We start from the raw sequence: 21,438 nt of genomic DNA, 5'->3' as shown, positions 1-21,438 counted from the left end.
CTCATGGACTCTCAAGCGACACGCATTTTCCCTTGTCCCTTCTCTTGCAGTGGCCATCCCTGCCATCGGGGCCCAGTACTCCATGTTTCAGGCAGCGCCAGCCCCTAAAATGATCGAGGACGGGAAAATCCACACAATGGAGCACATGATCAGCCCCATCGCCGTGCAGCCAGACCCAGCCAGCGCCGCCGCGGCCGCAGCGGCTGCAGCCGCCGCTGCCGCCGTCATTCCCACTGTGTCCACGCCGCCACCGTTCCAGGTAGAGCTCTGGCTGGGGTTGTCAACGTCCTTGTGGGAGGCCTCCATTCTTTAGCATGGATTCATTTCCCGGTCGGCAGGACAATCAGCTGTGTGCCTCGCTCTCTGATGAAGCCTGGGATGGGGCGACGGGAGAAATGGGTCCTATAAATCATGTCAGGACAGAAAAATTCAAAATTATAATTGTACTACCCTAAGGTCATCACTGGATTAAAGATGGGAAGCCGTATACAAAAATGACACACGTAATTCTTCACAGTGCCATGATAGTGTACATACTTCTTTTCTTTTTTTTAATGACGCTGGGTAATTTTTAACTTCTGTTCTTACTGCTAAGGGGCTGACTCCCAAAGTCCAGGGAGATAGCTCACGCTTTCACATTCCAAATTGCAGCTCGAGGAAGATTTTTTCTTTTTTTCCATTCTCTCTCTCAGGGTGCCTGGATGGCTCAGTCGGTTAAGTGTCTGACTCTTCATTTCAGCTTGGGGTCGTGAGATCGAGCCTCACGTCGGGCTCTGTGCTCAGAGCAGTCTGTTGGAGACTTTCTGTCTCCCTCCCTGAGCTCTCTCTTTCTCTCTCTCTCTCTCTCAATAACTCAATAAATTTTTTTTTTTTTTTTTAAATAAAGTTCTCAGAGCACAGTGGTTAAGCATCTGCCTTCAGCTCAGGTCATGATCCCGGGGTCCTGGGATCCAGCCCCGCATCCGGCTCCCTACTGGGTGGGGGAGTCTGCTTCTCCATCTCCCTCAGCCCCCCAGCTCATGCTCTCTGTCTCACACTCTCTATCTCAAATAAATAAATAAAATCTCTAAAAAGTAAAGTTCTCTCTGCCCCCTTCTGTGTATAAATATTTCAACCTATATATCCATATACAGTGTGTGTGGAGAGAGAACTGCCTGTAGAGATAGAGATCTATGAAACATTACAAAATGTGTCCTTAACCGTCTCCTCCAGGCAGACCCAGCTGTTCCCATTCCTCCTCCAAGTCCAGTCTCACGGTTCCAGCCTCCTTCCCCACCTTTGCTCACAGCTTCTCTACTCTGTGGTGTCTTCAGTCTCGTGACTTCTGTGGAATCTTCCCCATCCACCATAGCCTTGGAGATCCTGTCCCCTGTATGTCTCGTTACCCACATTATACCTTGGCGAATGATTGCCGCTTTGTTCTGTCTCCCAACTCATGAAGCTCCTCTAGACCGAGAGTCACATCTTGTATCTTCTTTTTATCATCAGCGCATAGCACATAGGGAATACCTATTGATGATACGTCATTCTCCCGAACAAAACAAAACAAAAAAAAATCATGTTAAAGCTACTTTTCATGAGGCAGTGGCTCTCAGATACCTTCTTAGTCAAGAAGCACAGATACCCAGGCTGGGGCTCTCTTCCCTAACTGGGTCAGAACTATCCAGGGAGTATGTTTACAGAGCAGATTCTTAGACTCGCACCTTGAAGACACCCACTGGGTAGAACTCAGCTGGGGTTCTAGAACCCAGTGATGTAGAGATTAGAGCCAGACTGGGGACCCATCACATGGCCCTCGTGTCACTTTTGCCCTCGCTGTGCACAGTCTTACTGTGCTATTCAGAAAGGGTCACACCAGTTGAAATATATTCCTGTGTCGGTGTGTCGTCAGGTCTTCCTTGAGTCTGGACTTTTGAAAACCTGGAAAAGGAGTAAGTCGTAAATGACTCACACTCTAAGTGGCAATTGAGCGTAGCTATGGCTTGTGGCCTGACTGTAAATATCTACAATAACCTCCAAATAGTATTTAGTGGAATTCTGGTAATAATGTCAGAGTTCCCTTGACTAAGAAACTCGTGCACTTTGTCCGTGGTGCGTGGTGTCCCAGATTCCCGTTCTCATATTCACTGTTCCAGGCTATTCTCGGTCTTTGACCAGTCTCCACTCGGTGTTGCCATCAGGGTCTCTGTTCCGAGTCTTTGCTTATGAGTTTGCTCAGTAGACAGTGACGATCAGTTTATTCTGATGGAGATTCCACCCCCCCCTCAACCCCGTCCTTCAACATATGTGGAGCTATTACTTTTGAACTTGAGAATGACTTCTTTGTGTATGAGCGGCCTCGGTGCCTACCCGCCAGTCTCTGTTCTCTGCATCCTCCCTCTGAGTCCTTTGACCCTGGGCTCTCTGAACGTTTGGCTCTCTGTCCCCACCCCTGTATTCTCTGCCAAATTGCAGCAGCGGAAGGAGCATTTTAAGCGCTGCTGATGAGTGACTAGAACACTCTTCCGAGTGGAGCCACACTAGAAACCTGCTCCCAGCATTACTTCTAGAACCTTCCTGTGGAACACCTTCGGTTGTTCTCCTCTATCTTGCACATGCTCAGGCATGTTCCTGCTCAGCCACTTTATATCCTCCACTTCATAAAGGCTTTGTAAGTAACGGAAGGAAACATTTACTGGCATAGACATTTTTTAAAATTTATTTCTCAGAGAGTTCTCCATCTTCACAAACCTCTGGTATAAGTAGAACAGGGATAGGCATTTCCCCTTGATGAGGTCTCTTCCTCTGCTCCTTCCTCCGCCAGCTCCCCATGCTCAACCCTTCCAGGCCTAGGTGTTGAGCTCTACCTTAGCACATGGAGAGGTTTCTCTCGGATGTCCCCTTCCCTGCAATTTCATCCCTTTGTGCATTTGTCACTGAATATATGTCTGCCCATTTGGAAAAGAGGGCTTGTGTCTTGCTTTAAGACACCATCTTCCCAGTTCTGAAGTTTCTCTCTTGCCCATGAGATCTTTGCTGTTTTAGTGTTGTAGGAGATGAGCTAACACAGGGCTAAAAGTGCAGGCTCCAGAATCACCATTCCTTTGCTTAAAAACTGTGTCACCTTGTGCAAGTCATTTAACACATCAGACCTCTCCGTATAATCATAGTACCAGCTTCATTGGTAGTTGGGATGATTGGGATGATTCCAGAACATCATACAAATAAGGCACTTAGAATAGTGCCCAGCAGACCACAGTCCCTCGGTTGTTACTATCATTTAGTATAATTATTATTTTGGTTACGGTGGAAAAAATGGCTCTTCGATGGTGAGTCACCTTTGAACGTAATTTTATGACTCTCATTTGCAAATTTTGTTAGGGAAAGATAACTAATTCCCTTACAAAAATCCAGGAAGAACTCATTTTTAAAAATTGAATTCTCCATTTCGTATATCCCCAATTGTTTATTTTGAAGATGCACGAAGACAGACAGGCCGTATAGGCATTTACTGCAGGGCATCGTGAGGAACGTAAGGCATACTAGGTATTTTGTTAAGCATGTGTTTCTTTCACCACAAATCCCCCTTGCCATAAAGCATCTCACGGAACTGGTTCTGGAGCAAACCCTTTGGGAAATACTGAGCTGCAGTCTTTACTCTTTACACCTGTTGGCTGGGGAAATGTAGCATGTTAGACTTTCAGGTAGAGTCGAGAGCACGTAGCCGGGACTCTGATGGAGCCCGAGGTGGTGTCTGCAGTAAGGAAGCTTTAGTGAGTGAGCTAGCCGTTCCCTACTGCCTTCTCCTGCAGAAACTCCTCCTCATCCTTCAAGACCCAGCTCAAATGTCTCTGCTTCCAACATTGCTTTCTCCAACTTCCCAAGTGAGTTAGTTCCTTTTCTGAGCCTCTACAGCCACCTGCACAGTTGACCTTGAGCAACGCAGGGGTTAGGTGTGCCCACCTTCCCCCACCCTCCACGCAGTTGTACATAAACCCACATGTAACTTTTGACTCCATGGCAGCATAACTACTGACAGCCTACTGTTGACTGGAAGGCTTCCTGCTAAATAAACAGTCGATGAAACATACGTTCTGTATGTTACATGGATTGGGTACTGTATTCTTACAGTAAGAAAGTCATAAGGTAAGAAAAATTATAAGGAAGAGAAAATACATATAGGTACTGTGCTGCATAGTGGGAAAAATCCACATGGAAGTAGATCCTCAAACAAACCCCTGTTGTTTGAGGGTCAACCGTATGCGTCGTGGGTATCCTATCTTAGGTGAGAGATGGTCAAAGTCATCAGTGACACCAGCTGAAAATTATATGTGGTTGCAGGGTTTTCAGGTCACAGCTTCCAAAGCTGCCCCTGTGGAGATCTATACACTGGGTTCCATAACATTGTCACAGTTGGTTGTCCTCTCCCATTTTTGAAGCACCATGTTCCTTCAGTTAAGTAAGAGTGGAGGCACTGGCATATATTTTATGGACCGTATTTTTTTTTTCTTTTTTCTTTCTTTTTTTTTTTTTTTAAAGATTTTACTTATTTGATAGAGAGAAATCACAAGTAGGCAGAGAGGCAGGCAGAGAGAGACAGGGGAGGAAGCAGGCTCCCCGCGGAGCAGAGAGCCCGACGTGGGGCTCGATCCCAGGACCCTGGGATCACAACCCGAGCTGAAGGCAGAGGCTTTAACTCACTGAGCCACCCAGGTGCCCCCGGACCATATTTTTAATTACAGTGAGATCAGCTGAGCAAAGGGTAGATTCCCAACTTCCTTGCCGTTGGAAAGGAATGGCAAGATGGAAGATTCCAAAGTATTTAAACTTAGCTTAGCAGTTCTGTCACTTTGACCTTTTGAACTCACAGGAGCCTTGACTTGAGGGCGCAACATCTCCAGCTTACCTTAATGGCCCTTACCACCTTCCCTTACAATAATTATTTATTTTACCTGGCTGCCTCCTTGCCCTGAGAATGAAAACGTTTGCCTTCACCTCTTCCTGTCCCCTTCCAGGAATGGGAAGAATGAGTCCACGGGTTGACTCCATGGGAAGGGCACCATGGGCGCGGTCATTAAGGGGCCTTTCTGTGTCTCCCCCTTCAGGGCCGCCCAATTACCCCCGTGTACACAGTGGCTCCGAACGTTCAGAGAATTCCCACTGCTGGAATCTACGGGGCCAGTTACGTCCCGTTCGCTGCTCCGGCCACTGCCACGATCGCCACACTACAGAAGAATGCGGCCGCTGCCGTGTACGGAGGCTACGCGGGCTACATACCTCAGGCCTTCCCCGCCGCTGCTATCCCAGTGCCCATCCACGACGTCTACCAGACATACTGACACTGGCGAGGAGAGTGCAGGCAGACCACAGACTACCCCTGAAGGAACACTTTACTATTTATGAAGAAAGAACGTGCGGCATTACCGCACTCCTGAAACCTGAAAGTGAAGAATGTTATCCAGTATCATCCTGAAAGATTTTATATTCATGAAGTTTCCACTAGTTGTTGTTGTTGTTGTTGTTTTTTAAAGACTGTTTTCCACTTAGCAGACCCTGTTCATACATTTCTAAGAGACTCGCGACGGTTCGTGCCTTAATACCATCTCTCAGACATTTGTACGCCGTTAGTATATTTGTATAGAGGTTTTTGTTTTTGTATTTTTAAGGATATATTTTCAGTATGAAGGTTATTTTCTTAACTTCTGCACTCCAGAGATTTCTATTTTGTAGTACCTTCAATAATATATCAACTATATATGGAAAAGCACACTTGAGCAGCTAGGGAACTATTTTGAAAAATATATTCAATATTTAAAGATACAAACAATAGTGCTTTAAAATACTACATAAAATATTATTTTAAAAGTTATACTGGAAAGTGCAATTTTAAAGTGAGTAGAATCTCTATTTCAGCTGGCTTTAAGGGGTGACGGTGTTACCATGTGTTATCTATGACGGTTCTGGTTTTTTGTTTTGTTTTGTTTTTAAAGAAACACTCGATCTCTCCTTAAGCCCACGTTGAAAAGACTTGTCACACTTCTGAGTCCAAACACTGGAAAGCTCTTACCTGCCACATTACCCTGTTTCCCCTTTCTTCTCCATGTGTCTTGCCTCCCTACCCCCCTACTCATTCCTTCCTTCCTATCCCCACCCCCACCTCCGAGTCTGGCAAGTCTAGGGCAAATGAATTACTCTGATAGAGAAAGCATTGATAGCTTTTATACTTCTTCTGGGTTTTTGTGGGGGGTTTTTTTGTTGGGGGTTTTTTGTTTCGTTTGTTTGGGGTTTTTTTTTTGTTTGTTTATTTTGTCTTGGTTGGGGAGGTATTTTCAATAGCAGAGTATGCATAAGCACAAGATTTTAATAGTTTCCATAAGATATCTTTGCATAGTTATTTAATGTCTCATATAAAACCTTAGTTCCTTTTCTAACGCTTTTATCTTACTCATTTTTGAAGTATGAGTTTATAGAGACAGTGAATGTTATTGTCGACAAGGCCCCCAGAGACTCTTGTCGCAGAAAGTTATGCTTCTAGCTGACTTACCATGTTTCAATGCAAAATGTCTGTGATCGTCAAGGGTGTTGGTAATACTATGTTTATTGAGCAGGGCTTTCCTCCGTTGCTGTGCACGTGGTAGGTGAGCTGACTTGGGACGTGCATATCCAGGAGGAGGAGGAGAGACCTCTAGAAGTTAAAAGATAGCTTGTACATAATCTAATGCTGGTTTTCAGTTGTTTTATGTTGCGGAAGTTCATGGTATAGAGTTTAATGCAGAGTGAAACCATTTTATTTCAATGTTATTAAAAAGTTTTATTATTAGGAAGTAAATGTATTGTTGCAGTGTTGTGCCTGTTTCCAGGCTTTTGTTCAGCAGAGTGAATGTAAAATACAGTAAAATGATAAGGTTGTCATCTGCTTTACGAAATACATCAACTTGGAACTTTTTTAAAAGGCTCCATCAAGGAATTGAGCTGTGCAATAGGTAGCAAGGACACAGTTGTGTGTTTATGTCACATTAGAGATCTATAAAATCTTTGAACTCACTGAATTTTTGCTAATGGCTGAATTCTTATTTATGGATTAATAATAGGATCACGCCTTTAGCAAATATTTTAGTTTTGTCTTAAAATTTAAATTAAACTCCCAAATGCCTTTTCCCTCCCCCTCATCTTAGGGTGGGATGAATTTTTTATATATAAGCAATATTTATTTAACTATTCTATAAAATTATTGAGTGCCTACCAAGGCCTTTAAACATTTCTAACATTTCTTTCCATCATTCTTAAATGACATAAGATGATTGTGCAATGTTCCTGGTGATGTACCCAGCAAGCTGCATCGAACCTTTCAGAGTGTGTCATCAACTAAATGCAATTTGGATCAGATCCTCGTCCCTTGACTTAGCGTGAAAGAACTCCTTCCAGTGAAGGATTGTCGCAGAGGTTCACTAGATGAGACTCTGACCCAGCGGTCTTACTGTATTTTACATATACCTGTAAATTATTTGGAAGAAAAAAAAAAAAAACCAATAATGAGAAGAAAAGAAAAAAAAATTGGTATCTCAACATGACAACTACCAAACTACCCTAAAAACAGATTTTGGTGAGCCTATTCTCTATGGTCTGTCTGTTTCTGTTTCAAAACCATTTCACATACACTACTGAGGTAAGTTTATAACTTGAAATGTGAACTTTTTTTTTTTTTTAGGGTTAAGAACAAACTATATAAATATTAAAAAAAAAAAAGCTTTAGTGTTCTCTGTTTTCAAACATGTTAGCAGTTTAGTTATCTTTAGTTGCTTTGTATTTGAAAAGCTTTTAAATTTATTTAGATTTTCCTCCATTTACAATACATTCTTAGGATGTATGTAGTAAATAAAGCTTTCTTTAAAGCAGTTTCCAGACCTTATTTTAAATTGTGTTTTCATTATACTGATTTTTTTTTTTTTTTCCCTAACAAGACCAGAGAAACCCTTTCAAAGTGGAAGAAAACAACTAGTTCAGTATTTTCAGCCAGAGTAACCAACAAGTTACTATCATGTTTTTGGCTTGGAATTACATTGAAGATGGGTTTTAAGTAAAAATTGTGAATTATCCGTATCCTCAGACTTGAGCTTAGGTGGTTGAAGGCTTAGCACCCAAATTATATTCAACATCTGGACTTACATAGGGTGTGGCTAAGCCTGTCGCTGCTGTGAGTCCTCAAGTTTATGATCCCAAGAGCTCCACACTCAGACCTCTAAATGGAGGCCGCTGACGAGACACTGAGTTTGTTAGGTGATCTCGTGAAAGTGCTGGGCGACCTGAAGGTCCCTCACTGCATTCAGAAACCAAAGCCTTGCGTTCCTCATTTTCTCGGTGCACAGCAAGGTTAGCAAACTTGCTTCCCTTTTCTCTAGAGAGCATCACTAACTTCAGACAATATCCATTAGCAAAGCCAGTCAAATGATTCAAGGGCAGGTGATGGGTTATCAATGGAATTACTTCTAAAAAACTTGCCCCACGTGGCTTTACCATTGATTAAGAATTTTACCTTTCAGTCTCGGGCAGTCTGGCTTACAGCCTTCCTTCTCACGGTTCTGGGAATAATAAGTTGTTGCTTCCTCTTAAAAAGATAAAGCCCTTTTTCAGAGGCAGGAGGGGCTGCCAAACATCCCAAGATGACAGATGGCTAGGCAATATTTTCAAGGGCAACAAGATCTGCTGATTTCTTTTTATTCTGGAAGAAGAGTAGAGACGCCCTGCAAATTACAGAATCACAGTTTGATTGATCTCATTAGAAAAAGAATAATCGTACAAAATGTGTATCACTCCTCTACTAGGTGCCAGGTTGACTCTGTGCTGTAGCAACCACAGCTTGAGCAAACCCACAAAATCTTGCACAAGTAGAGCTTACATTCCGCAGGGGGGAGAACACAGACTGAGCAGATAAACAGCATGGTGAGCAGGGACAAAAGTTATGATTATGTGACTCATTAGGCTTTTTGGCTTCCATAATCTCATGCGGACCTCACAATAACTCAGGGAAGTAAGCAGGGTGACTGGCCAAGGTGTCACAGCTGAGAAGGACTTGAACTGCAGTTTATGCTCAGATTCCACATCCCAGATGCTTGTGAACAGTACACTGACTCTGGAAGTGGGTAAAACCAGTCACACCAACATCCCACCTCAGAGCTCAGAGAGAGAAAAGCAAAGCTTCTCTATAGTGCAGTTTTCCATTGGGTTCTAGTATGTTTCCATAGGCGACTTCTTCGCTTGGGTGAGAACCGAAGGCTGAATGGCTGAAAATGCCTCTTCTCAGCCTGCAAGACCTCACAGCTCTAAGTGGAGCTGCCGGAAATGTCCACTCTGGGAGACTGAAGGAATTCTACCTACCAAGCTGGACCAGAGATGATAGAGAAGATGAAAGAACTATCACAGGAAGTCAGCTGCTCCCTTCTCTGATTCTTCAGTGGAATAGGTGCCCCCTTTTTATTCCAAAAATAACTGTCATGACAATATACGTAAGCAGTTATCTAGTTGAAAGTCAGAATGTTAGGAAACAAAGCTCTGGTTTGTCTTTTCTAGTGAAGGATAATCCCAGGCCAGTCCAACACTCACTGGGTTCTGTTACGTGGCATATGGACAGTGTGGGGCGTGTTTTGTTAGCTGTAATTCACCTTCCTGGCTTATCAAACTCGGTTTCAAGGATATTGGGGGGCTTGACTATTGAACAGAAATATATAATATATTACCTCAATTATTACATGGTATTATATCTTTATTGTAAAGTCTTCTGGGCACTCAGCTTCTACCAGAGTTGGTTTTGTTTGATTAACATGAAATGTGACATTTTGGCATGGCTCTTTTGACAAAATGACATTTTTGGTATCATGACCCTTAAAAAAAAAATTACATCTTCAGCTTTTAAAAAAATGACCGGGTAGGAAGATACAAACGTACTCACTTTATCCCCGCATTCCCACTTTCCTGACACACTCCCCACCTCTGACCACCCCAGGTCAAGGGCAGGATTCAGCTTTAATACCATACCTCATTAGGTTCAGGAGACCACCTGGGTTTTGCTTCAACTTCAAGTTCGATGCTGTCAGACTGGATACAGCCTTTTTTTCTCTTTTCCCTCTTCAGTCATCCCTTTCTGGATACTCAGTATTCCTCTGTCTCTTAACTTCTCACACCAGTATACCTGGAAATAATCTGGTTGCCCAAAGACTTGTCCTTGTGGGCAAGCCCCGTGGTCTCGTGGAACAAGGCTGGGTTTGGAGGCCACCTCCCTGGGGGGTGGTAACACCCCAGCTTTACTACTTAGCAGACACGTGACTTTAGAAAAGACACCTCGCCACTCTGAGCACCAGTTTCTTAACTGGTAAAATAGACATACTAGTCCAGACCTCAACAAAGTTATTGGGTAAATCAGATGAATTAATGAATCGAAAAAAGCCTAATTGCTGTAGGTACTCAAGAAACACATTTCCTTCCCCTTCCCCTGCAGGGTGAATGCATTCTGCTATATTAACTCATTAAGCCTTTCCATTTTACCCCTTTTGATTCCTCTTTGTTTTCATTGGTTTAGTAACCATTTATTGAATGCTAACTGTGTGCCAGCACAGCGTGAGGTACTGGAGAGACACCAGCCAACAAAACTGACTGTCCCAGGCCTGGTACGATAGGGTCACAAGCCCTCTGAAGTGGGAAGAGGCAGCCCCGCAGGCTTGGGCAGGGGGTTCAGAAGGACTCAGGGAAAGAAGTGGCATCTGAGCCAAGATCTACAGAATGAGCAGGAGTCAGGGAAGCTGAGCAGAAAGAAGAGGGAACAGGAAGTCGCCACCAAAAAAAAAAAAAAAACGTGGAATTGTCAGGTACCCGGAACAAGCTGAGTAGGGCTGTCTGTCTTGGAGAAAGAGAAAGGGTGTGCAGTGAAGAAACTCGACCTTTGTTCCATTCAGCGTTAAACAGGGTTTATGGGCCTGTGTTAGCTGTAAACGGAAGAGATTTGGCCCCTAAAACAAGGAAGTGGGAAGAACCCTAAATCATTCTTCCTTAGAGTTTTGAGTTCCAGAAAATGGCGGCGCCCTGCATTTACTAAACTGCGGAGAAACAGAGCTTTCTCTCCATTGACAGCACGGTGCCTCTGAACACTTGCCCTATTGGGCTGCGCCTGCCGTTCTGTCTTCCTGGTCCCGGGTGATGCCCACCAACCTTGATCTCATGGCGCAGAGTTTGTAGGGCAGCCCGGCCTCTCAGGGTTCCCCACCTCCTCCTTCCTCAGGTCCACTTTCCAGCCTCTGGACCCTTCTTCCCTTTTCTCTCAGAAATCAGACTGCAGCTACATGTGCCAGACACAGCTTCCCCACTTTCCCCCTGGCAGCCCTACAGACAGGCGGGCTTCTCATCAAAGATGAGGGAGGCCTAAATTTAGTCCTCCCCAGGGCTGTGAGGGCAGAGGAGGGTTCCAAGGAGTATCTTCCAAGCCTTACTGGCTTCCTCGGTGGGCTTGTATTTTCCTGTGACTCTGTTCCACACAGTTATACCCACAATCAAATGGGATATCAAACCCTGCATTTGCAAAAAATATGACCTTTCCTGAGTTATTTTTTAGCCATCCCTCTTTCTTGGCTTGCTCTACTTTGTTTGTCAAAAATCTTCATTAATGATTAACCAACCACGAGGCTTAAATAGGCCTTAGTCATTCTGAGGCAGGTAAGACAAGTTGCTGAGGTCCAGTTGTTTCTGAGGTGACCTTGCTAGGGGGCCCTGGGTCAAGACATTTTGAGCTATGGTATTATGATAACACTGGGCCAGGTCAGTTTACTTTTTGCAGGGAATTTTCCTCTCTGTTTTCAGGACCTTTATTCTAAAGAGCGGTGGCACCAGGAAATGCTATTTCTACCGACCTCACCAGCTTCACCCCAACCCTGATTCAAATACGGCCCCTTGAGGGGCCGTAATCTTACATAAGGTGCTAAGTAAACCCAGCTCCTGACAGGCCCTTAATCTCCCCTTTCCAAATAAGATGCACCCCTAAGAAATTCTGGAAATGTGGCCGAGTCTAAATGGGCTCCAGCATTTCTAGAAGGAAGCATTCAGAGCATAAGAGATGATAGAGAAAATAATCTATTTTGCATCATTTCCTAACACCGAAGTACAAATATACTCCTGCCCTCCGTGAGTATTTCTTCCTGTTACTCATTTTTTTTATGCTTGGAAATAATGCTAAAGTCTTAAGAGGGTGATCATTCAGCAAGAGGTAAGAAAAATTTAACAGTGTAATGAGTACACAGTAACGTCTATGCTGATCAAGTCATGTAGTTTACATGGATTTTTAAAACCTTATTAAAAATAATGTAGATCTAGAATTGTGCACATATCACATATAGCTTGAAGAATGTCAGAAACAGTATATCCATGTTACCAGCATCCAGATGAGACATAACCTCCATCCCAGAAACTCCTATGGCCCCATCCAGTCCCCTTCTCCTCCCCAAGGGTAACCACCACTCTGACCTCTAACAACATAGATCAGTTTCACATGGGTCATTTTTCTCATACTTGAGACCACTGCTACTATTAAGCAAGGAGGCAGAGAGCCTTAATAACTTTCCCAAAGTCACATAGCTGGTAAGTGAGGAGTCTGAATTTGAACCCAGATCATCTAACTTCAGACTTGGGGACAAGGGTTTGTATCTGGGTAGGTAGAGGGGATGGGGGGTAATTATCATATACCCATTTTGTAAGGACTTAATTTATTTATTTTAGAAGTTTACACTATTTCCTAATAGTCATATCACCATAAAGGTCATTGGAAAAGAAAGAATAAAAACCAGCACACACAGCAGAGAGTGGGACAGGAAATCTTTAGGAGTTCCTGGGCCCTGTGGATTGTCCTTCTTTTATTCCCTGTGGCTCCAAATCTCTTGCACTCCAGCGTCCCTTGTATGAAACTCCATTTCCAGAAAGGGAAAGAATGAGCTAAGTCACTCAGGGTTGGACATTTTTCAGTAAGGGCAAATCCCTTGTTCAATAAACTGAGGAGTAAAGTTCTCTTTTTGGCATTTAAGGCTATACCCAGTAGGATAAAGAAAATAACTAAGGATCGGGAAGGTCCTCCAACTGCTCATGACCATGTGCCACAAAGACATCCCAGAAGGGAGCTCAACCTAGGAATTCTGAGTTGCCAGGGGCCAAATAATTAGACCTTTGGAGAGTTAATTGACTAATGTTAAGGACCAATGGCCCACATATGAGACATACTGAATAAAATCCTGGAAAGACATGCCACTCAAGGGAACGTCTTTATTCTAAAATGGTAATATTATTATCATCTTACCTTTGAATAGCATTTCACTGTCCACAGAAGGCTGTCTTCAGATCTATGTCACTTGACCCTCAGGACAATCCCTAAGACAGTTACAGAAGACATGCCTCTCCTTCCTGTTCTCCTCATTCATTCATTTGTTCACTCGACAAAGGTGTTTTGGGGGGCAGTCGAACATCTATTATGTGCCAAGCATTGTGGTGGGGCCTAAAGAAACAATGGTGAACCTTATCTCCATGTTATCAAGGAAGAAATTGAGACCCAAAGGGGATACATGGCTTGCCCAAGATGACAGTGACGCTCTAAATTAAATAATACGGCATGACTGTCTACGTGGTGACCAAGATTTTAAACAGTGTCTCACTAAGACCTCATGACAACTCCATGAGGCAGTTACCATTCTTTTAAGTCCCATGTCATGAATGAACAAACTGAGGGGCAGACAGAAGCTAAATGACTGCCAAGGCCTCACAGCTGTCGGTGGAAGAGTAACCATTCACGCCCTTGTTGGGTCTACTCGGGAAATGAGAGCGTAGACATTATTTTACAGATTTAACAACCAACGTCCCGTCTGAACCCTACCTCACTCCCTCACAGGAGCTTCAACGCTGAGGCAAGCCATAAAACGGTAAGAGTTCTATGGTTCTGAGGGAGTCTGGAAAGAGACTTGGTTGGCTCAGTATCAGCCCTCCTTCTTGGGTGAAACATATTTCAATGCATCTCTCAGAACAGCTGTTTCACCCAGATGTTAAATACATTCATTCAAACAACTTGGAACTTGAAATTTAAAAAACCATACCACAATAGCTTGATGCTTTCTTTTAAATACTCTGTCCCAAATAGAGCTAAGCTATCCCACTGATGGCAGGGAGATTGGCCATTGAGACTCCACTTCTGCTTTTTGGCATGTTCCCCCTGGTAATCTGAGTGTCTGTGTACCTCTTTACCCCCAAGATTAATCTCACCGTGGGGTAATCACATGAGGCAGTGTCTGGCTCCTTGTGTTTTGAGATTTCCACAGTAAGAGACAGCATCCCATTTTCTCTACGAAGCACCAGCAGTACCTATTACCATGTTGTAAGGACAACGGTGGCACAGTCGGCCTCCTCATGGGTCTCCCCGCCTCTGATCTTACTCCCTCTCCACTTCCCATTCACCCTTCACATCATAGCCAGAGTGGTCCTCCCTAAAACCAAACCTGAATAACACGTCAAAAACCTTCACTGGCATTGCCTTGTTGACCGAATGAAGCTCAGACATTAGCTTACAGCACACACAGCCCTCTATAATCTGGCCCCTGGGCATCCCTCTAGAATTATCTCCTGCCAGTCACATATAGTCAGAACTGGCCTTTCCAGACATTTATCTCTGGCGGCCCCTCTGATGGACCAGAGGCCATGTTGGTAGCTGAAGATTTGACTATGCTCCTTTTCCCTGATCACCATTCTCTCCCATTATAACAAACGATCTCTGTTCTTTTTGGAAGTTCTCTTCTTACCTCTACGTGTCTACCCAACAAACTTCCATTCATTCATCGAACATTTATTGAGCATCGGTTATATAGTAAGCATTGTGTGATGCATTCAAGAAAGTTCTGGTGTTGGGGTACCTGGGTGGCTCAGTGGGTTGGGCCACTGCATTTGGCTCGGGTCAAGATCCCAGGGTCCTGGGATCAAGCCTGCATCAGGCTCTCTGCTCAGCGGGGAGCCTCCTTCCCCCTCTCTCTCTGCCTGCCTCTCTGCCTGCTTGTGATCTCTGTCAAATAAATAAAAATATATTTTTTTTAAAAGAAAGAAAGTTTAAAAATAAAAAAAGAAAGAAAGAAAGTTCTGGTGCAGTGAGAGAACTGTCAGGATAGAGAAATTTGGGGGCTTGTGGGGTACCGAGGAGGGATACTTAAGCCAGACTCAGGGTTCAGGGAGCTGTTCCTGGAGAGGGGAAACTATTTATGCTGGGTTCTGAAGGCTGAGAAGGGGGAGAAGGAATCATTGATAAAGGGAGCAAAGGGCCTGTAAACAGCACAAAAGAAGTGAAACCTAAATAGGGGTGAGGCTTGTGATGTGAGTTTGAAGAGAGAGTCTTCTGGGATGGGGGTGTGTGCGAGCGCGGGGGGGAAGGGGCAGGGAAGGGAAGGGGCAGGAAGAGCAGATTTGGCATAAGATTCAGGCATAAGATTCCATCCTGAGCGCAGTGGGGAATCAGTCATTCATTTTCATCAAGGAAATGAGTAGCATTGTATCTTAGAGAGGATATTCTGGCCGGAGCATGGAGAACAGACAGAAAGGGAAGGAAAAAGGGGAGGGAGATCCCTTAGGAAGCTGTTGCAGGAAACCCATGAGAGATGGTAACGGCCTGGGCTAAGGCACTGGCAAGTGAGTTAGTGACGGAATGAGCTCAAGAGGTGTTAAGTTAAAGTCAATGAACTTTGGTGACTAGTGATGGGACAACGGGAAATGGGAAATAACTCCAGGTCTCTGGCCCGGGTAACTGGGTGGGTAGTGGTACAGTTTTATGGAGCTAATATCACATAGCCCTGTGTCAAGCACTTAACAGAAATTGGCTCATTTAATCCTCTTAACAACTCCATGAGATACTGTTTTTGTTGTTTTTAGGTTAGGGTTAGGGGTTAGGGTATATGCCTGGTAGCCTGCAGTTCAGATTCCTCTCCAGAGAATAAAACCCCAGGCTTCTGCTGGGATGAGAACAGACATGACAGCCATACACTCAGCTGAAGCAAGGAGGGGACTGGGGGTTCTGAGTACTCTTCTTTTTTTTTTTTTTTTTTAAGATTTTATTTATTTATTTGACAGAGATCACAAGTAGGCAGAGAGGCAGGCAGAGAGAGAGAGAGGAGGAAGCAGGTTCCCTGCTGAGCAGGGAGCCCGATGTGGGGCTCGATCCCAGGACTCTGGGATCATGACCTGAGCTGAAGGCAGAGGCTTTAACCCACTGAGCCACCCAGGCGCCCCCTTACTACTCTTTAAATAGATATTCAATTGATCCTTCTGGAGTTTTTGTTTTTGTTTTTGTTTTGTTTTACCCGAGATATTTCTCTTATCCCCATTTTGTAAACAAGGAACCAGAGTCACAGAGAGGTCGAGTAAGTTATCCAAGGTCACACAGCTAGTAGGTGATGGAATCAGGATTTGGACTCAGGCAATCTGAGTACAGAATCCAGAATCCATTCTTTTTTATGTATGTATGTATTTATTTATTTATTTAAGATTTTATTTGTTTACTTATTTGAGAGCAAGACAGAGAGAGAGCATCGGCAGGAGTGGGGGTGGGGCAGGAAGGGGCAGAGGGAGAGGAAGAATCTCCAGCAGACTCCATCTCACAATCCTGAGATCATGACCTGAGATGAAATCAAGAGTCGGATGCTTAACGGACTGCACCATCAGGGCACCCCAGAATCCACATTCTTAACCAGATCCCTGGATTGCGATTTACTTAACTAAAGAGTATAGAGGCAGCAGCGAATTCGGTTAAGCCCTTGGTGAGCTCACTTTAGAGATGTACTGAATTTGAAACACCTGTAGAGAACTGAGGCCAAGTCCAGAAGGTAACCGGGTATATAAAAGTGGGTTAAAACTATGGGTTTTAAAAGGATGACCCTTTATAATGAAATATTACCTCTGGAAAGTTTCTTTGAAAAATAAAAAGATTTTATTTATTTATTTGAGAGAGAGAACGCGCGAGAGAGCACAAGTGGTGGAGAGGGCTGCCCATCGAGCAGGGAGCCCAATGAAGGGCTCCATCCCAGGACTCTGAGATCACAACCTGAGCCGAAGGCAGACGCTTAACCGACTGAGCTGTCCAGGGGCCCGTACTTCTGGAAAATATCAATGGATGTATTTTTCATTTGCTTTAATCATGACGTTCTGGGACTTCTCATACCTGGGATAATGGCATTCAATGATTTGAAGAGTGAGAGGCCAGCCAGGAGGTCCATTGTAAGACAATTGTTTTGAAAGTTAGATATTATCAAAAGAGAAGCAGAATGTCTGAATTGTGACTGCTTCATCTTCAAGCCAGACAGACCATTGAGCACTGTCATGACGGTTCAGCAGAGAGTCCATGGGCATCAGCCAATAGCACTCCAACGGATCAGCCTCCACTGTGATCTGTGGATTCTGTGTCATGCTCACCCAACAGGGAGGAGGAGGCAGCAAAATGTGGGAGGGAGACTAGGAAATTGGTGGCAAAAGTTCTGGTCCAGAGTACAAACAAAACAAAATTTGGCAAGAGGATGAGCATAAATTTTTAAAATATTTTGGCACAGGATGAGATATCCAAAATCCAATGGGGACCCCAGATATGCTCAAGGAAAGTCAAAGAATATTGTAGCTGGTACTCTACTTCCCTTCAAATCCAATATGGCGTGAGAGGTAGAATAATCTTTTGGAGGCTGGTGACTGGATAGATACACCTAAGATAGTGTTAGTGGTTCTAGGTTCTCCACAATCTTATGATGATATTTCCCCACATGCTCCCACCTGCCTCCAACTCCCCACCCCTGCCATGCCTCACCAGCCCCGTGGAGAAGGAAACATAACCAGGGTGCCCATAGCAAAGGTTGCCATGAACACCCAAGGCAGGGGGCTGATGGACGATGTGACTGAGACTCCAAGGGTCCACAACGCCAGCACCGTGGAATGCTCTGGTGAGCTAGATAAACCTCTTCTCCCCACACAGGGAAAGAAAAGCAAACAGTTTCACTGGCCACAGACTCCATTGATCAGCATCAGAACCAGGACCAAACCCCCAGAGATTACGTTAAACATCCCGCTGCATCAGAAACCAGCAAAGACCACAGACCAACATGAAGATCCAGAGCTTCTCCCCCTTGCCTTGACGTTACATGAGCTCCCGGCAAATGGCGCCATTTTGAAGGAGGAAGAATGAGAAGAGAAGAGCTCTGGTGGGGAGGTGAACTTCAAATGGTTGACTATTTACTTGAATGGATTTAACTGCAAGACCGAATGTTGCTGTTACTGTGTCTCCCCAAGAACACAAAGGTGTAAACTGTTGTATTAAACTAAGAAAACTACTTCCATATTTGAGAGCATATTGAGTGAGGGAAAAGTCATGCCTTCTCCTGATGTTACCCTTTCTGTGTAGGGAGTTCCAGGAATACAATTCTTTGCCCCATTTTTCTTTTTACTTACAGCATGACAGTTTTGTATATGATTGATAATTTTGGGGAAAAAAAAAAAACCACAGCGTTCTGGGCTAAGCAATTCCCTCCTCCTCTGGGGAAGGAGCCATTAGATGAGTTCCTCTCTGTTCTTCCCTCTTCTAAATCCTCCCAGTCCCAGGGTTGCCTGGGACTGGGTGGGGTAAATCTGCCTAATTCAGGGTTTATTTAACAGATCTGGCTCTCACGCTAAGCCAAGTCCTCCGACACCCTCCAGTCTCCTCCATCAGTAATGAACATGATACTCCCACCTCTATTTTTTTTTATTTTATTGAGGATAAAACTAACATAATGTAATATTCACCATTTTAGCTATTTTAAAGCATACAGTTCAGCAGCTTTTATTATATTAACAACATTGGATTACTATCACCACTATATCGTTCCAGAACATCTTCATCACTATCCCCCCTCAAAAGAAACCATCCCCATTAAGCAGTTACTCCCATACCATGTAGCCCTAGCCCCCCAGCAACCGCTGATCTGCTTGCTGTCTCCATGAACTTGTCTATTCTGCAGGGCAGTTCATATCAATGGACTCGTAATGCGTGGCCATTTATGACTGACTTGCTTCCTTCACTTTGAATGTTTTGAATGATTCATCCATATTATTGCATGTATCTGAACTTCATTTCTTTTTATGCTTCATTAATATTCCATTATTTTCTTCATTAACATTCCATTATGCTTAATTAATATTCCAATATAGATTCTATATAATATTCCATTATATAGAGTCATGTAATATTCCATAATATTACAATATAGGAATATTCCATTCCACAAATGTAATATACCATTTATTCCATTTATGGAATAAACAAAATATTCCATATTCTACTTTCAATAGTTGATGAACATGCGTATTGTTTCTACTTTTGGGCTGTTATGCATAATGTTGCTATGAATATTCATGTACAAGTTGTTGTATGAACACTTGTTTCATTTCTCCTGAGTATATACTTACCTAAAAGTACAATTGCTAGCTCATATAGAAATTCTACATTTAATTTTTGAGGAACTGCCAAACTGTTTTTGCATAATAATTACACCATTTTACATTCCCACCAGCAATGTATGAGGGTTACAATTTCTCCATATCCTTGCCAGTACTTTTTTATCTTTCTTTCTTTCTTTTTATTATAACCTTCTTAGTGGGTGTGAAGTGGTATCTCATTGCGATTTTGAGTTGCATTTCCCATATGTTTATTGACCATTTGTATATCTTCTTTGGAGAAATATGTATTCAAGTTCTTTACTCATTTTTAAAAGGGTTGTCTTTTTGTGGTTGAGTCGTAAAAGTTCTTTATAGATTCTGAATACCAAGCCCATTTCAAATATATGCTTTGCAAATACTTTCTCATTCTGTGGGTTATCATTTCACTTTCTTGATGGTGTGCTGTGATGAAAAAGTTTTTAATTGTGAAAAGTCCAATTTATCTATTTTTTGTCTTTTGTTGCTTGTGCATCTGGTGTCATCCCTAAGAATCCATAGCCAAATCCAGGATCATGAAGATTTTTTCTTTGGTGCTATTACCAAATGCAGAATTGGGAGGAAAATGTAATAATCTCATTTTTTTTTTTTGTATTTCCACTACACAGAGAAAATAGATGTAAATAACCTTATTCAGGTTTGAATATTTATTAGCTTCTTATTTTATTTTATTTTTAGGATTTTATTTATTTATTTGTCAGAGAGAGAGAGAGAGCATACAAGCAGGGGGAACAGAAGGCAGAGGGGGAAGCAGTCTCCCCACTGAGCAGGGAGCCTGTTGTGGGACTTGATCCCAGGACCCTGGGATCATGCATGACCTGAGCCGAAGGCAGACACTTAACTGACTGAGCCACCCAGGAGTCCCTGTTTATTAACTCTTTATATATAATTTATTTCATTATAAGTTTATATAATTTGATTTGTAATCATGGCTGTATTTAACAATTTGTTCACAGAATTCCTAAAAATTTAACAATCAGCTCTCATGAGGGGGCACCAGCCAGCTCTAGCCTGGGCTGGAGACGTGCTCTGAGCTAAGAGGACACATCTCTTTGCATAAACAAAAGAGCAGGGACGATGAGGTCAGATGGACCTCTCTCAGACTTACTTCTTGGGAGAATTTGGGCAAGTCACTGGATCTCAGTTTCTTCTTCAGTAAAATGGGATGATACTATGAATCTCAAGTCTGTGACAAAGCTTAGAGATAAACACATAGAGTCTGATCCCTAAGAGGTGTTCAAAAATGCTAGTGTAATATTATTTCACCATAGCTTGCTTCAACTTTCTTTTGTAGTCAGAGAGACACCTGGGAGTCCCCCAGGGTACAATGGGGAGTTCCCAAGTCCCACATGAGATACAGCATTTGTGCGAGGACACCGATGCGAATAAATCTCACTCCTTATACACCTGGCAGGGGCAGAGCCTTGGAAATCTTGCCCGGGGTAGTCTGGGGGGAGGGGAAACAGAGTATCAGGCTCATGGTCACCCTAGAAATGAGTGAATCAGATTATGATTGTGGTATGTCCCTATAAGACCTTCGTGGCTCCTCAAACATATTTCTGACACATTGCTCAGAAGCTTGACAATTCTACCCTTTAGCTTTTCAATGTGTCTCCTGAAGGGAGCCAAGGGTTGGCCCTGTGCATATCACAGATTTCTGCTTATCGGCCAGCCTGGAGGGCAGAGAGCCGGGCCCCAGGGAAATGTCACATGGGCAGTATGTCTTTGTGGATCAGAGTGAGGCGGGGAGGGAGGACTGGGCAAAGTTTCTGGCATAGAGGAAGGCTTTGCAGGGGTCCTGTTGGGACAGAAGGAAGGAAAAGATACAAAGAAGAGACACAAAACTTGTTCCCCACCTCCCAGAGCGACATGAAGCCTCTGATTTCACACCACCCCATGAAAGAGCTAACATCCTCTTTGCTTTTCTGGGTCCTCAACAGCAAGTGCCAGGGA

At 43.5% G+C, this 21,438-nt stretch overlaps 1 protein-coding gene across 2 annotated transcripts in view; it reads left to right on the top strand.

Annotated features, from left to right (window-relative positions):
• Positions 1-7,875, top strand: part of RBM47 (RNA binding motif protein 47) — a 70,198-nt gene extending 62,323 nt beyond the window's left edge. For both annotated transcript variants that reach the window (XM_059382881.1, XM_059382871.1), the window contains exons 4-5: positions 51-259; positions 5,085-7,875. In XM_059382881.1, coding sequence (XP_059238864.1) covers positions 51-259; positions 5,085-5,318 — 443 coding nt within the window. In that variant the 3' untranslated portion in view covers positions 5,319-7,875. The remainder of the gene's footprint in view (positions 1-50; positions 260-5,084) is intronic.
• Positions 7,876-21,438: the final 13,563 nt, after the last annotated feature.

Source organism: Mustela nigripes, chromosome 1, assembly GCF_022355385.1.
Source record: "Mustela nigripes isolate SB6536 chromosome 1, MUSNIG.SB6536, whole genome shotgun sequence".
Classification (NCBI taxonomy): Eukaryota; Metazoa; Chordata; class Mammalia; order Carnivora; family Mustelidae; genus Mustela; species Mustela nigripes.
The sequence above is the reverse complement of the archived record's forward strand: the minus strand, read 5'-3'. Positions and strand labels throughout refer to the sequence as shown.